The 16,864-nt window shown below is 40.7% G+C and overlaps 1 protein-coding gene and 1 pseudogene across 1 annotated transcript in view; one reads left to right on the forward strand and one right to left on the reverse strand.

Moving 5' to 3' along the window:
- The window catches only part of RAD18 (RAD18 E3 ubiquitin protein ligase), a 105,659-nt gene that overhangs the window by 21,864 nt on the left and 66,931 nt on the right, over positions 1 to 16,864 (forward strand). The window contains exons 5-7 of the mRNA XM_053378110.1: positions 1,415 to 1,752; positions 5,722 to 5,821; positions 12,981 to 13,165. Coding sequence (XP_053234085.1) covers positions 1,415 to 1,752; positions 5,722 to 5,821; positions 12,981 to 13,165 — 623 coding nt within the window. The remainder of the gene's footprint in view (positions 1 to 1,414; positions 1,753 to 5,721; positions 5,822 to 12,980; positions 13,166 to 16,864) is intronic.
- LOC128409670 (uncharacterized) lies at positions 481 to 580 on the reverse strand (annotated as a pseudogene).

The following is a 16,864-nucleotide window of genomic DNA, read 5'->3' on the forward strand; positions in this document are numbered from 1 at the left end:
TTTTTGTGTTACATTTTTGCTTTTTGGTTCTTCTGCGTGATATACATGCAGGACTGCCTGCTGTGGGCCTGAAGGGCCCTGCCCTTGCCTCTCTCCACCTGGTTTGGGGCGGGGCTTGACAGACTTCACAAGGACTGCAGCTGCTGCTTAGTAGAGAGGGCTCCTCTTTTAAATTGTTTTTAATTTTTATCTGTGTTGTTTTAAATGAGACCATCTTGGCTGTGAACCCATGGAAGACATGCACCCTGCCTTGCTGGCTTTTTCCCATCTGGCCTGGGAGAATGGTGCGCTGACTGACTCCAGCTACAAAAGCTGAGGCTGTTGAACAGATTCTTGGGCTGGAGTATTGTTTATGGGGGGGTTGAGAGAGCTGTTGCTGTTATTGATATTATTGTTGTATCTTTAGTTTTAGATCTTACGATTTACGTGGAAATTGTTTCCATTTGATTGTGTACTTTTTGATGTGTTCTATTTATTATTTATGATTTCTGTTATGTTTGTAATTATTTAAATCTTGTGTTGTAAGCAGCCTTGAGCATAGTTTCTACACTTGATCTTAGCCAAAAGGCCGAGAAGCGATGCCTTGAGCATAGTTTCAACCATGGAAAGGCAGCATACAAACAAAATGATGATGATGATAATACATAGCTGGAATGAACATATATGTGTCACCAGGAACCATTATTCATTATCATCATTATCACAAGAGTGGCGCATGTTCTGGTTATCTTCCTCTTGGAATACTGCAATGTGCTCTACGTGGGGCTACCTTTGAAGGTGACCCGGAAACTGCAATTAATCCAGAATAATCTAGACTGGTGACTGGGAACGGCTGCCGAGACCACATAACACCAGTCTTGAAAAAACTACATTGCCTCCCAGTACGTTTCCGAGCACAATTCAATGTGTTGGTGCTGAACTTTAAAGCCCTAAACGGCCTTGGCCCAGTATACCTGAAGGAGCGTCTCCACCCTCATTGTTCAGCACCGACGCTGAGGTCCAGTGCCAAGGGCCTTCTGGCAGTTCCCTCGCTGCGAGAAGCGAAGTTGCAGGGAACCAGACAGAGGGCATTCTCGGTAGTGGCACCCGCCCTGTGGAACGCCCTCCCATCAGATGTCAAAGAAATAAACAGCTATATGACATTTAGAAGACATCTGAAGGCAGCCCTGTTTAGGGAGGTTTTTAATGACTGATGTTTTAATGTATTTTTAACCTTCCATTGGAAGCTGCCCAGAGTGGCTTGGGAAACCCAGCCAGATGGGCGGGGTATAAATAGTAATTATTATTTTTCTTATTATATTTATTAAATTTCTATACTGCCCTTCATCTGAGGATCACAGGGTGGTTTACAATATAAAAACACAAAAATACATAGCATAGTAATACATTGACATAGTTCTGTGTTTACTCCTAGACAGCGGCTGTTCCAGGCAGTCTTAGATCCTACAGCACTTTCTTCTCCAAAGCTGCTTACCAAGAAGGCTTCTGACCAAGTCCATATTTTGAGTTCCTTGGATGGTCTTGTTTTAAAACATGAACAGCAATCTGCTGATACCTTTATAGTCAAAGAGACCATTCCAGCCCGTAGAAGGCACTTAAACCCATCTGAAAAGGAAAGTAAACAGATCAAAATGGAGCAGGAGGCGATCCCATGTGGCTCTCAAGAGGACCAAGAGACTCTTCACACAGAAGCAGCAGGCACCAGAAACCCTGAAACTCCTTCCACATCTGCAATAAAAGTTATCCCAAAGGGTAAGTTGTTGGTTTTGTTCTATCGTTATTTTTTCTGTATGCACCAAGGTTCCACATTGATTTTTCATCTGTACTCAGATGGGTCTTTCGGGGTTGGATTATTAAGGAGTTTAAGTTTTTAGTTCAATCATGAGTTTACTGAAACATTGACTCCAGTGAAATGTAAGGTTCATATTCATTTAATAAGTTGGTTTCACAAACTGCTTTGCTTCTCTGATTCTGAAACAATCCCTGTGCATTCTTTGTTTAGTCATTTAGTCGTGTCCGACTTTTCGTGACCCCATGGACCAGAGCACGCCAAGCACTCCTGTCTTCCACTGCCTCCCGTAGTTTGGTCAGACTCATGTTTGTGGCTTCGAGAACACTGTCCAACCATCTCGTCCTCTGTCGTCCCCTTCTCCTTGTGCCCTCAATCTTTCCCAACATCAGGGTCTTTTCCAGGGAGTCTTCTCTTCTCATGAGGTGGCCAAAGTATTGTGCATTCTTTATGGCACCTTAAATAGAAATTTGTACAAAGTGATCTCTTGTCCTAATGGTTTAGCTTCCTGCTGGGTTCATGCTCGCCCCTCCTTCCTCTCCTCTCCTGTTGTGTGACAGTAAAGAGGAGATTGGAAGTGTCCATTCCCTTTAAAAATTAACCACAGTTTAGCATTTTGTTGAAACCCTAAACTGTGGTTAATCTTAGTGTTAGTGGACACCAGGCAACTTCAGAAACTATGGCTTGCACTTTCCTTATTTCAGCTTACCTTGGTTAAGAGTAACCACAGTTTGTCTGGGTAGAGATGATAGGGCAAGTTATGGTTTATCTTAAAAATCTGGAGCAGAAGTAGAAGTTTCTGAACTCATTCTTGTAGCCATTCTTGAGGAACAAGAAGGTTAGATTCATTCTTGTAATGTTAAGTATAGTTTACCATAGTAAACTAGCCCATAGTTCAGTTATCATGCTACAGTGGCCCAAAAAATGAATCTGGTGCACTGAGCCATAACTATGCCTTCTGCAACAATCAACTAGTATCAGCTAGTGTGATGCAGCACATATGTGGTTTAAATAGTGCTCAGCCATCTGATGGAAAGGTATTCCTATTAACACAGAAAATGTTAAATATATTAAGAGAAGATAGAGTTGTGTAATAGAATGGTTTCTACTGTGTTTAAATTCTTGCTCAGTGTAACATCCTGTTTCTTTTTGGGTCTTAAGAAAAAGGCAATAAGATGCCCATCAGGTGATAATGTTAAAAGGATTCTGCTGTAGTTGTTTTTTCAGTTGAACAGTTTTCGGTTTAAAAATGGACTTTGATAGAATCCCTAGTCAAGTGGTGCTTTGCAGTTGAGACCTCCTTAATTCCAAAAGAAGTGGAAAATTCAGAGGTTATGTTTTTAAATTGCCAGTAATAAAGCCTTTACATTCATGATATACCACTGTTGTTCTTGCATATTTTGATGGGCATTTTTTTGGCTGCCTTAATATGAAAGGGGAAAGAGTGCAAACTTTCTAACTCCGTCTTGTGAATTGAGTCATAAATGTGAAATGCAACGATATCCTTTGTACGCTACCTTATATCACATATAATTATCTTTGCTAATTTATATGTTATTTGGAATACAGTGTGGGAACCCAGTTGGCCTAGAAACAAAACATTATTGCTTAGATGAATTTGGCATTACTGATCTCTTTTTTCAGTGTTATTTATAGAAGCGTCGGAACACATTTTAATAATTAACATTTCAAGAAATGCTACATTAGTAAGTAACGTCCCAGTCTCTATGCCTATGAAAAATAAACTTTACTCCCTGCTCCCAAATTCCAGTCCAATTATTCCATTTGCAATAATTCCAATTATTATATAGGAATAATTACTGTGTTTTAAGGATATTGTGTTTCTAATGGTGTTTATCATTTTATGTTGGAAACCACACAGAGAATAATGCTTTTGGATGGCTTTATATAAAAACAGCAAGTAAAAAAATAAAATATTCCCCTTCCCTGTCTGAAGCATAAGGAAAATAAATGCAGTACTATATTCCATTTTTTATTTTCTGTCCTCTGGCTTTGTACTGCTCTATTTTGCCGTCCCCCTTTATGTCTCAGAGACATACTCTGGACCTTTTAAAGCTTTGACTTGCAGTGGAATAGCTGAGCTGAATATCTGTATACAATTAATTCGTTGCATGAGTTGCCTTATAAAAATGTTCTCTAGGTGACATAACACAGATAAATAAATAGACAAAATTAAAGCATGACACAGCAACTCAATAAAGCCGTAAATCAAGAACGCCAAACCAGCGGTAGGACAATTAAATCCAGCCATAAAATCCAACATTGCCCTGTTCCACGTGCTGAAGGGAGCCTGAGGTGACAAAACAAGAAAGGGAGTTAAGCAGATATGCAAGGAGAGGGTAGGTAGCACACATTTATTTAATTAAAACAGTTCAGAATAGTAAGGATCCAGTGTAAGATCATTGTATGCTAGGAGCCAGATCCTGAAAGAACTCATAACTCAGGAGCCACATTCTAGGGGTAGGAAGCCTGTAGATACCTGTGCTAACTCTGCGGGGAAGCTGGAGGGGCCACAGTAAACTAGGCTAAAAGCTTCCATTTTGGAGAAGGGATAAAAATGAGGAAACTCCACCATATATAGTTCTACAAAACACAGATGTTGCTAGTGGGAGAATCAGCTTAGTTTTAAAAAGAGTGGGCTTAGCCTTCTTTAAAAACACTCCTCGCCCTTCATAAGCTCTGTTCCCCTATATTATAAATGTTAGAGTGTTGTTGTGGGTTAAAATAAGGTGCAGCTGAAAACTTGCAGCTGTCAGTGCAAGTTAAAACCAGGTAAAATTTAGTCAGGTCTATCAAAGCTAGGGACGTGGGTGGCGCTGTGGGTTACACCACAGAGCCTAGGACTTGCCGATCAGAAGGTCGGCGGTTCGAATCCCCGCAACGGGGTGAGCTTCCGTTGCTCGGTCCCTGCTCCTGCCAACCTAGCAGTTCAAAAGCACATCAAAGTGCAAGTAGATAAATAGGTACTGCTCTGGTGGGAAGGTAAATGGCGTTTCCGTGCGCTGCTCTGGTTCGCCAGAAGCGGCTTAGTCATGCTGGCCACATGACCCAGAAGCTGTACGCCAGCTCCCTCGGCCAATAAAGCGAGATGAGCACCGCAACCCCAGAGTCGACCACGACTGGACCTAATGGGATGGAGAACATAATTCTAAGGAAGAGGGAAACATTCCCTTCAAAGGGGCCAAATTCCTTGGGGGACAAACAAATAGCCTCTCATGCTGAGGTCAGGTTTTAGTAGGACTTTGAAGTCTGCACCTAAGAATCATGCTTGTGATGGACCACATTCCTGTTCCACATTGGCAGAAATATTAAGATTACAAACACAGAGAATATGGGTTTGGAATCCAAAGTGGTTGTGTGTATGTTGTAGGGGAAAGTGGTGATTAAGAGAAGAATGATATTTCCATGTCTTCTGATGCTGCTTTAAAGAGAAAGTGATTCTTTGGATTTTAGGATGTGAATTAATATGCACTTTTGACTTCAATTTTCTGCTGGAGAACGGAGCTTCCATTTTTTCCAGGCTGGCAGGAAATGTTCTGCAGACCTGGACCACTGGGCTGCGTCATTTGGGGTAAATTCAGTCATGTTTGGGAAAATCTAGACGAGGATGCATTGCTGGTGCCATTGTGAATCTTAAATATCCTAAATTTGCTAGAGGAAAGACATGTTTCTATATAGAAAGTGGCTGGTGAGGTCTGTACTTGTATTTTTGCGGAAGTAAGCTCCATTTGGAACAGGTAACGAAATGGTGTTCATTTATTAGGAACACCTCCACCCCAAAATCTGCATTTTGCTTTGCACATAAACACCAATGCTTTCCCTCTTCCCTTATGAAAATAAATGGCTTTCTTCAGTTGGCAAGCATTCTTTAGGAATGTCCATGTTAACATGAATTCTTTCAAATGTTTCAGTGGAGTGCCCTGTTTGCGGGGTTCCTGTTCAAGAACTTCATATAAATAAACACCTTGATGGCTGCTTGAGAAGAGATGAGAAGAAAGACAGTCTCCGAAGGTAAGATACTTGAGTGAGTGAGCTTCTGGTGAATGTTGCCCATGCTTACTGCAAGGAGATGCAGTTATGTGCCAGATTGTGCCAAGCTTTTTTGTTTGCTTGTGAACAAATGATATTAATAAGCACCACCCAAAAGGGGGGAAATGCCACTATCAACAACAAAACTCCGGGTGTTCAATTTATTCAAAGTCATTGGATTTATTGAATAAAGGGGAACATCTGTCCTGCACAGTTGTCTGGAAACAAGCTGAACCAGTCTTGCTGCCTTTGTATCAATATTTGGGTCTTTGTCACTTTCTTAGCCAGACTTAAAGCAAGCACCCACTGACTTCCTTTGAATCCTTCATAGACGGTATTGTATTGTTAGCTAAAGGCATCATTTATGTTTATTTATAATATCATTCAGGTACCACTTTTGGATGACAGCCCAGCCTGGGTACAGGCATATAAAAAATAGCATAGCTGAATCTTTGGAAGAAAGATAATTGGCGTTATGTCTGGACCTCTTCCTCTATCTTGTCAATCAACACAAATAAGAAGGAGGCACAGTGCAAAATTCTCAGTAGGTGGAGCACTACCCTTGCAAGACCTCACTGGCTATATCCAAATTATAGTTATACTTACTGGAAGAGGCATAGGCAGATTGATTCATCCTCCCCCGCCCCCCACTTTGGAACCATCCAACAGTGTGGATGTTCTGCAGTGTGATTCCTGATTACTTCCAGGAATTTCTGCACATCATTATTATTAGATAACTGCAGGCAACTTTTTAAAGCCATGCTTCTGAATCTAATGATGCTGGGTCCATGCATCAAGACCTAATGAAGCAATTATATAGACCAGCAAAGTCTATAGAAGATTCTCATATAGTCTTCTAAAGAGCCATGGATTGACAAAATTCGAATGCTTTGGAGACTGATTATGTACAAACTTGCTCAGCAAGTACAACAAACCAGAAAGCTTTATTTTGAAGAAAAGATGTTAGGGTGCTATGGCTTCCAGTTGTCTGCTATGTTAGAAGCCCTTCAAGCTTCTGATCACATCCAATCAAGTACAGACACACATCTTCTTTTTTACTATGATTACATCCAATCTATCTCAGTAGTCTGTGAGCTTCTCCTTAGGGTGTTTTCCTCTAATTGTTCCACAAGCTTACCCATGATGTACTAATGATTGCCATACCAGTGAGTTTGCTTTTGCTCTTAAAGATCGGTGATCTTGTTGCATTGCATTGGACATAGAAAAACGCTTTCTGGCCATGTATTTTAATCCCTTCTCCCTGTTTTCTCTCATGAAGGCACACACAAAGCCAGGATAGTGAGTGGACAAGTTTAAATGCAGTGATTATGTTTAACCATTTAAAACAACAACAACATCAAGAAGCATAGTGTGTGATACATTATTTGCACAATACAAATGTGGGTAGAGGACAGCCTTAGTTGATTTCATTAGTAGGAAACTAATGTCATTAGTAGGAAAGTAACATCTCTAATTGATCCCAGTAGATCATATATAAAGTCTTGTGTAGATGACAGAATCCTACAATCACCTTGAATAAAAGAATCATGAATGGAGTTCATTTGTGAATACGGTAGAATGGTTTATTCTGCATTACTGTATGAAATAGCAATAGCACAAACAGGGTGAACGATGTCAAAGATTTTTTATTTTTTTAAAGAGATGAAACGCGTGAGTTGTCTGTGGAGCTGAGCTTGTTGCTAGGGAACGTTATTGGTGGCATTTGTCGCAAATTGTTTTGAATGCCTGTGGCAGGACAGTGATTCATATGTGTTAGAAATAATAAATAAACAAGAAGGGATTAGATAAGTTTGTGGAGTATAAGAGGCGCTGGTGCCAAATTAGTCAAGTTAGTTAGGGAATGCAGTTGCGTGTACCCGTTGACTATATCTGTGACTGCTAGAAAGAGAGAGGCGTGATTGCAGAGATAGGCCTCTTCATTATCGTCTGTTTTCCCACTTAGGAATATAGAATTCACTTCCAGTGAAACAGAATATCATGCTTGATGGGAATGCAATGGGGTCTAACAAGCTTAAGATATATACACTGCCTTTTTCTTTAAGGAGTTCTTCATAACTATGTAAGGCAGACTCCAGCTTTTTAAGGCCTCAGTTACAACAAAGACTATTTGTTTTCTATTGTGTCTCAAAGATCACAGTGTACATTCAAATGGCCCAAGGTCACCCAGTGAGCTTCATGACTGAGTAGGGATTTGAACCCTGGTTCCCTGGCTCCTAGACAGGCACTGTGACCACTGCACCACACTGGCCCACTGGGAGGATGACCACCTGGAACTTGTTCCAATTTTCTGACCCTCAAAATGTTTGGCTTACCCATTTACTATTGGGGGGGGGCACATGCAGGTTGCACTGTAGCTGTGGTTATGAGCTCCACAACTATGGCAAAGCTCTACATACCTTTTTCAATGCCACCCTCAAATGCATAATGGTGATTTAGAACACAGGAAAAGGAAGTCTTGTTAACATAGTGCTGTCATTTCTAAAGTGGTAGGCCTATTCAGGCTTTCAGTACCATGAGTATTGAATGTGTCAAATGAGCTATAGGTGTGTCCCCAGTCAACCCATGATGACCTTCGATGCAAATAGCATTTTCAGCCTAGGGATGATTAACCAGGGTTCTTGTCCTCATGTTGGAAACCCTATACATGGTGACCTTGGGCCAGTCACTCACTCTTGGCCTAAGCTTCAAACTAATGCAGATAAAGGTTTGGCTCCAGGTATGGCCAGCAACAGATCCTGAAGCTGAGGCTCCAATACTTTGGCCACCTCATGAGAAGAGAAGACACCCTGGAAAAGACTCTGATGTTGGGAAAGATGGAGGGCACAAGGAGAAGGGGACGACAGAGGACGAGATGGTTGGACAGTGTTCTCGAAGCTACTAACATGAGTTTGACGAAACTGCGGGAGGCAGTGGAAGACAGGAGTGCCTGGCGTGCTCTGGTCCATGGGGTCACAAAGAGTTGGACACGACTAAACGACTAAACAACAACAACATGACCAGCAAATTTATTTCATTATGAGGAGGGGTAGCCCCATGTGTCCCCTTCACCTGTTTGGAACACAGTGCCTAAATAGGGCTCATGTTCACTTGTGATCCAAACTATAGGGACACAATGGCTGTGTTTAGATGATAAGTTCAACAGCCGAGCTAGGAATGGGTGCCCGTGCACAGCTTTTTTGAGTGAGCAAACAGATTACAAAGTCTTCCATTAACTATAGTTTCCTGTTTTGTTTGAACTGGGAAACTATGGCTAACAGGTTTGGAACAAGCCAGGATATGAAGCTATGGTTCAAAGATTGCTTAAAATCATAACTTGCTCTAAAGGCATTAACTGTAGTGTCCTGGTTTCATGAAGCAAGAAACTAATAGTTAAAGATTTCCTGGCTTATTTTTCCACATCACACGAAGGGGCTGCATTGCACACTCACTGAGCAGTAGTTGTGCTGTCGGTTCTGATATAAATTTATTGAGCCATTTCTCCAGCCCTGATTTCAAACTTTGATTTAATTCTTAGTGGAATAGTAGGAAATATGAGCATGGCTAATCTGCCATTAATTTTGTTTTGCAAATGATGCACTGGGATTTTGAAATTTCTGTATTTGCTCAGTAGTTAATTCTTTCCCTTGCGCTCTCTCTAGTTCAAATGTGTGCTTTCATTACTAAAAGTTCTTAGTGTTATACTGAATGCAAAATACCACAAGCTTACCATGTGTTAGCACTTTGCCACGGAAAGACAATGACAAATGTTTGCAAGTCATCTTATTTCCACAGAGGTCTCTCTATTGCACTCTGAACAGGTGCTAGCATCTTTATTTTGACAGCTTTTTGACTGTTTCTTGATTTTTGTTATTACTTGCAGATGTAAAGATTTATATATGGCTGGAACACGCTTTCCCTCTGGAATTCTAAGAAATGTGGCTGTTTTCTGTAATGTGGTTTATTTTTGTCTAGGCGTCATGCAGTTTAAAACAGCCTCTGAGAAGATTCTTGTCTCAAAAGATTTAGCTACTAAAAGTTATTGAGCATGACCTTGGCAATGTGTTCAACTTCCTTACAGTGGCAGTTAGGAGATTTAGCTTGCCTGTAAGGAATATTATCTGGGGTGGGTTTTGGGTTTTTTTGCTTCACATGGAGAATGGCCAACATATATTTTAAAGCAGCATTTCAGAGGGGCAGTTATTTATGATTCTGGGTTTCACACAGGAAGTCTAGTAACTGCATGCAAGTATGCTAAACTTTTTCTGTTTTCTGAGCTTAAAATGATGTGTGGAACTGGTTGTCAGTGCAGGCTCTTGAAAAAGCTCAGTTCCCATTCTTTCTTTAAACAAAGATTTTTTTGCCTCATAGGCTCATTTGCACATTAAGCTGTACCATGACAAAGAAAACCTAACCTTCAATAGCCTTCATGCATTCAAATAATTTGGGGGGGGGGGCTGTCCCTGCCAACTTCACCCTCCAAACCTTCATGTGTGTCGGAGGGTAGAAGGCTTGAAGAGGGAACATACATGGGTTCCCTCTTCAGACTTTCTGCCCAATTTAATAGTGATTTTGGGGCAGGGCCAGCATGTGTGCTTCTAACTCCCACTCCACGTGTGTTTTGAAAATGTGGAAGGTTCAAAGAGGCACCTCCCCCCCCATTAACCAGCGTGGTAGAATCATACATTATGTTTTGAAGTTGGTTTGCAAGGCAAAACCAATTCTCAAAAAAGTAGTGTGCATTTTCTAAAAAACACACACACTTGAACATTATTTAAACATACTTAACTTGTCAAACAGTTTTGATTGGTCAATTTCCCAAGCCTTGGGTGCACTGAACCGCAGAGAAAGGCATCCTGAGCAGAAGGAGAATGAGTAGACAAGCTTGGCGTGTTTGGAAGTTCAAACCATGCTTAACGCAAACCATAGCTTAGCTTGATGTTTGCACTTGAACCATGCTTGTGAGGTTCTTAAAGAGACTTCTCAAAGAGACTTCTCAATAATAATAATAATAATAATAATAATAATAATAATAATAATAATAATAATTTATTATTTATACCCCGCCCATCTGGCTGGGTTTCCCCAACCACTCTGGGCGGCTTCCAAAAGAATATTAAAATACTGTGATACATCAAACATTAAAAGCTTCCCTAAACAGGGCTGCCTTCAGATGTCTTCTAAAAGTCACCAGAATGCATGTGCTGCACTGTTATAGAGGTTCAGTAATGGCTCGGGTGGTCTTGAAAATACTGTGTGGCCCTGGAAGCCAGGGTGTGCAGTTTCACAGGGACCAAACGACTCCCTGTGGATTCCAACCTTTTCCAGTCTGATGCTGATCCTTCAATCCAGACTCATAAGGAAGCTGTTCTGTAGCCTTCACCTGTCAGCCTCTCCAGCAGCTTTTGTTTTGTTTGCGATTTATGCTGTTAGGATGGTTGGAAGTAATATAATGCAGTTTTACTCATTGAAAAGTTGCATTCCCTACCAGCATCTTAAAGAACTGCCTCCCATACAGAAAGTGTATATTCTCGCCACCTGCATTACAGAATACAAAGAAATGCTCCAATTAAAACTGCAGTTAAAATTAAAGCTTGCTTTCAAATACATTTAACTTCATTTTTTGATATGATGTGTTCAGGACTTACCAGTAAAACACACTTCCGAAGCAAAATTGTGTTTCCCATTGCTGAACAGCTGGAAGACCATTTCCTTTCCATTTGACACAAAGGCCCTCTGTTGTTGGAACCCTTGAGGTTGCCAAACTGTTGGTTGCGGGGTGAAAGTATCCATTGGGATGATGAAGTTTGGCCTCATGGTTGCTGATGGCATCTTTGCTGTGGTATGCTGAAGATTCTAATATGACTACAACTCAAGCATGGAAGCTAATTTCAGAGACTTTGCTTTCTGTCCTCATCAGAGGTGCACATGATAGGCATGAGTGACAGGGCCTTTGCTGTGGTTGTGCCAAGGTTGTGGGATGCCCTTGCCAAGGCAGGCCACCTAGATCAGGGGTCAGCAAACTTTTTCAGCAGGGGGCCGGTCCACTGTCCCTCAGACCTTGTGGGGGGCCAGACTATATTTTGAAAAATAAAGAAATGAACGAATTCCTATGCCTCACAAATAACCCAGAGATGCATTTTAAATAAAAGCACATTCTACTCGTGTAAAAACACCAGGCAGGCCCCAGAAATAACCCAGAGATGCATTTTAAATAAAAGGACACATTCTACTCATGTAAAAACACGCTGATTCCTGGACTGGCTGCGGGCCGGATTGAGAAGGTGATTGGGCTGGATCCGGGCCCTGGGCCTTAGTTTGCCTACCCATGACCTAGATTAACATCTAATAATTTTCTGGTGGGCAGTAAAGATAGTTCTTTGAGCAAGCCTTTTGGGGTTATGGCATTTTAGTCACGATGTACTGATGCTGCTATCTGTGTTAAATTCTGATTACTGATGTTCTAACCTGTTGGTCCTATTGGTTTTATATTTTGTAAGAGGTTTTCATTATCTAAGAGATAAGTTGGATAAAAAACTTGAAATAATAATAACAAGTTCCATTAACTAGCACTTGAATGAATTTGGTCATATTAACAATTTATATTAAAAATTAATATACTTGTATAATATCAGAAAGAGAGACCCAAAGTATTTGGCTTATGGCATTTCATATTCTGTAATGTGATAGTTTTTTAACATTTTATTTAATCAAACTCCTGATCCCCTCAGCTTAGCTTATATCACAAGGTTGTTCTGACAGTAGAAAGTGGAGAGAACGTTGAGCTCCTCGGAGCTGAAGCAGGTTATAACAGTATTTAATAAAAATGATGTTGATGATGATGATGACGATGATAATAATAATATTTGGTGTTGGGAAAGGAATGCTATACCCGACAGAGAGGGATGAAAAGTGGAAATGCTTAGGAAAAGTACCAGGAATGCTGTTATCCACCACCACCCATCTGTGCTGACCTGAAAGTCCTCTAACGTATTTGATCTTTTATTGCAGTGCTTTTGTGTGTGAGTCTCCCCCCTTTTGTTTTTTTTGAATAACTATAATGTAGGAAAAAACGCATACATTTGTTGAGTGCCTGACTGGAAAAACTTTATTGATTCCCTCCCATTTTTAAAAATTATTTCAGCTCTGGACAAAAAAGAAAGCTACTGTCTAAAGTGGTGTACAGTTTACTGTCCGATCGCGATCTGAGAAGAAGGCTGAAAGAACTTGGACTGTCCACTCAGGGAACGAAACAACAGCTTATTAAAAGGCACCAGGAGTTTGTGCACATGTATAATTCAGAGTGTGATTCTTTAAATCCCAAATCAGGTAGGAAGCTGGATTTCACATAATGGTTTTCCTTGAAAACTGCCAACATTTTCATAAAGTATGCCTCTTTCTGACAGCTTGTTTACCTACCATTTTATTTATTTGAGAACAAAACACTCGAGCATGCCTATTCCAGATTTCTCTTCGGACATATTAGGTATTGGACTCTTTTCGCACGAAACAGCCACTCTGCTGAAAGGCCATTTGAATTTTCATTGGCATGAGGTCAGCTCAGCGCAAGGTAGCTATTTGTGTCCAGTGGTTGCTTTCCACATGGCATTGGGATTCCCCTGTAACCCTGGCAGCAATATTCTCAGTGGTATCATGGTAGTTAATTTCTATGGCCTCCACACACACTGCGCAGCTGCTACATGGATGCAACTTCAGATAACTTATTTGTGTGTTTATAGAGTGAAGTCAGCCTTAGAGACTTAATTATTGTTGGTGAATGTCCTTGTTCATTCAGGTGGTGGCGGCAATGCATGTGGTCATCCCATTCCGTCTTGCCCTATTTTAGCTATGGGTGCTGTAATTGTTTGCTTCTAGCCAATCAACTCTATACACGCAGGCTACACTATCCAAACACTCGCTATACGAAAATTCAGTTATCCCAACACAAGAAATTGGTACCCAAACGTCATGTGAGACCTGTGTGTATTATAAAACTCAAGGTATAATACACATACTCACCTCTTTCCCCTGGTCTTTCACATCTGATATATAAATTTTGAGGAACCCCCCCCCCCCATTTTCTTGAGCGTAATTGTTGTAACCCACTCAGTAAAATGTACAAAATCTAAATAATGATGATGTCGGTTCTCACATAGTTGCACAACACACTTTAAAAGTAAAAAACCAAACAAACTCTGAATAGGACTTAGGAGAGGAATCTCTGATTCAGTTCTACTTGTCCCATTTTAACAGAAAGCTAGGAAATCTTTTCCGCTAAAGGTCAAAATGACCTCTAGAGTTACAATTTGAAAATACAACTTGAGGGCACAAATATTTGTCTAGGGGAAGACAACATGACAGCTTACCTCTTAAAACGTGCTTGCCCTGTTTCCAGTAGTCGTAGGCAACAACAGAAGTGTCTGTTCTGAGTGTTTTGATTTGACTTTTGTTGCTGCAAGAACTAGAGAAATACAGTTGTTCTTTCCACAGAAAAATGAATGATGGTTAGAGAAACCCTGCTGGATCACATCAAGGGTCCTTCTCCAGCGTTCTGTTTCCCACTGTGGCCAATCAGATGCTGGCAGGAAGTCCACAAGCAGGACACAAGTGCAGTGCCTGCCCACACACTCATGTTCCCCGGCAACTGGCATTCAGAGGCATGATGCCTTCAAACCTGGATGTACTAGGGTAACTCAATGAAAATGTCAAACCACAGACCCATTTTTAATTTTCTTATATAGTTAACACGTTCTAGGCCATTTAAAATATAATTCCCCAAAATTTCATCTTCTGGCAACACTTTTACTTTTAATGACGCGAGTAAAACAACGAGAAGCATGACATGCAATATGGCTCGGAATTTGGTTTTTCCAAATCATACATAATTTTATAAGCATCTACCATGTTCTCTCTAGTCACCTACATTTACTTGCCTGGTTCCTTTTGGTCACAGTTTTTCCATGGGGTGGTAATTATGGTTTGGGGAAACAAACCAATTTCAGATGGTCGTTTTGCTCAATTGCCTGAAACCATAGTTAAGATTAGCCACAGTTTATGGTTCGAACAAACCTCTTAACTGGGGTTAATTGAAAATTGAAGCAAAAACTTCCAGTTTCCTGGCAGCCACACTGGAGGAAGAGATTGGAGACAGGCATGTATGAGCTCATCCATGTAGCATTAAAACATATTTTCATGTTGCATACATCTCAGGCTATTGTGATTTATATTAGAAGCAACTGGGTTTCTGACTCTAGTCCAGGAATGGCAAAACTGTGGCCCTCCAGATGTTGCATTACAGCTCCCGCCACCTCTGATCTTTATACATGTTGGCCAAGGCTGGGGAGTGTTGGAATCCAACAACATCTGTAGGCCCTATCGCACTCCCTAAACTGCTCAATCTAGTCTGGATTTTTCTACAAATCAGGAGAGGTTTGAGTCATGTTGGGCTTATTTCTTAGATATCTATTTATAGAGCAGCTTCTTTAAGAAGGTATCGGATTCCTGATGGAAGTAAGGTTTGAGTTTCGTTTTCCCGTGAGAAAAATCCATAGGCTCTAAATTAATGATCTCTACGCAGGACAGACTTAAAATCAACAAACATGTCGATTGCAAGCAAAAATACAATCCATTTGTGATGCCAGAAAACTCTCATTTTATAGCATGCTGTAAATTGTCCTGCTATTTTGTTTTTGCCAGCCATTTGGATTTCAAAGACCAGAAATAAAAAACAACAACAATAACATAAAATAATTCTTGGTGGCACTAACAGGCAAGAATGCTACCAAGGACCCTCTTTCCCATGCTTGGTTCATTTGACCTCACAGGTCTGTAAAATAGGTCAATTATATTTCTGTTTCACAAAAAAGGGCACCAAAATGGAGAGTGATTTGCCCAAAGCTGTTGTCTTGGGAGTTTGATTACAAGTCGGGGATTCAGAGTCTAGGATCTTAATCTCTAACCCTACACAATATTCACCGGGGCATGCTGACTCCTCCACCCCCTGCCAACAATTTTTATTTCAGTTCTAACTAGAGATGTTCTGTTCTGTTGAATAGTAGAAAATATTGATGCATGAAAACTCAGTCATTATCCACCTACATATGTTGTTCAGGCACATGTATACATTTATTTTTATATGGCTTCAGCTCTGTTAGCGCTGAAGAAATGTTTGCCTGCTAGTACTGACAGCAGTGACTATTAATGCTCATAGCCCTAATTTTTCACATGGGTGGTGAGTAGAGGAAGCTCCAGAATTCCAGAAGCTGTCTTATACCAAAGATGGTCCCCAAAGTATGAGAGAGAAATAAGAACTGCGTAACCCTGCTTTTTTGGTCATTCCTGCAAAATCCAATAATAATAATAATAATAATGATAATGGCAGTTGGGAGTTGACGAATGAGAGATTTAACAGTCACTTGGAGATCTATGGACCTTGTAGTGACATTCAAAACTCTCTTAGCACAGTCTTCTGTTGAGGTTTTCTAGTCCTTGATTTGTCTTTGTTGCTTATAGGTCCTGGGTGGATAGATTCTGGGAAGGAAACACAAGGAGCAGAAAACAAGCAGTGTTTGTTGGGCAGGAGATGGGCTACTATTGCAGAATCAGGGGCTGTTACCGCAGCCAGTCACAAAGAAGAACCTCTTGCCTTTTTCCTCTTTCATTTACCTTTCTCCTTCACTCTGTAATCTCCTTTATCAGGAAACGATTGCTGCTTTTGAAAATGCTGTCTAATACTCAGATACATTAACAGTCAAGGATTTCCTGAGAAGCCTCTTAGAGCTTGCTCAGAATGGCATGAGAAATCTGTCCTAATTCTGAGATCCTTCTGGCAGCTAGCATGTGGTTACTGATGTTTCCTACCCCTTTCAACAAGGATGCAGTCTTTATTCCCCTATTCAGGTCTTACTTTTCACAAGCAGGTGAACTGCACCTTCCTCCATTCTCTCGTACTCCCCGTCTCTTAGAAAAAGCTTCATTATAGGTGAAAATGTGTTTTCACTTCAGACTAGCATGTTTCAGTTCTTACAA

The sequence above is a fragment of the Podarcis raffonei genome, chromosome 2, assembly GCF_027172205.1.
Source record: "Podarcis raffonei isolate rPodRaf1 chromosome 2, rPodRaf1.pri, whole genome shotgun sequence".
In the NCBI taxonomy this organism is placed as follows: Eukaryota; Metazoa; Chordata; class Lepidosauria; order Squamata; family Lacertidae; genus Podarcis; species Podarcis raffonei.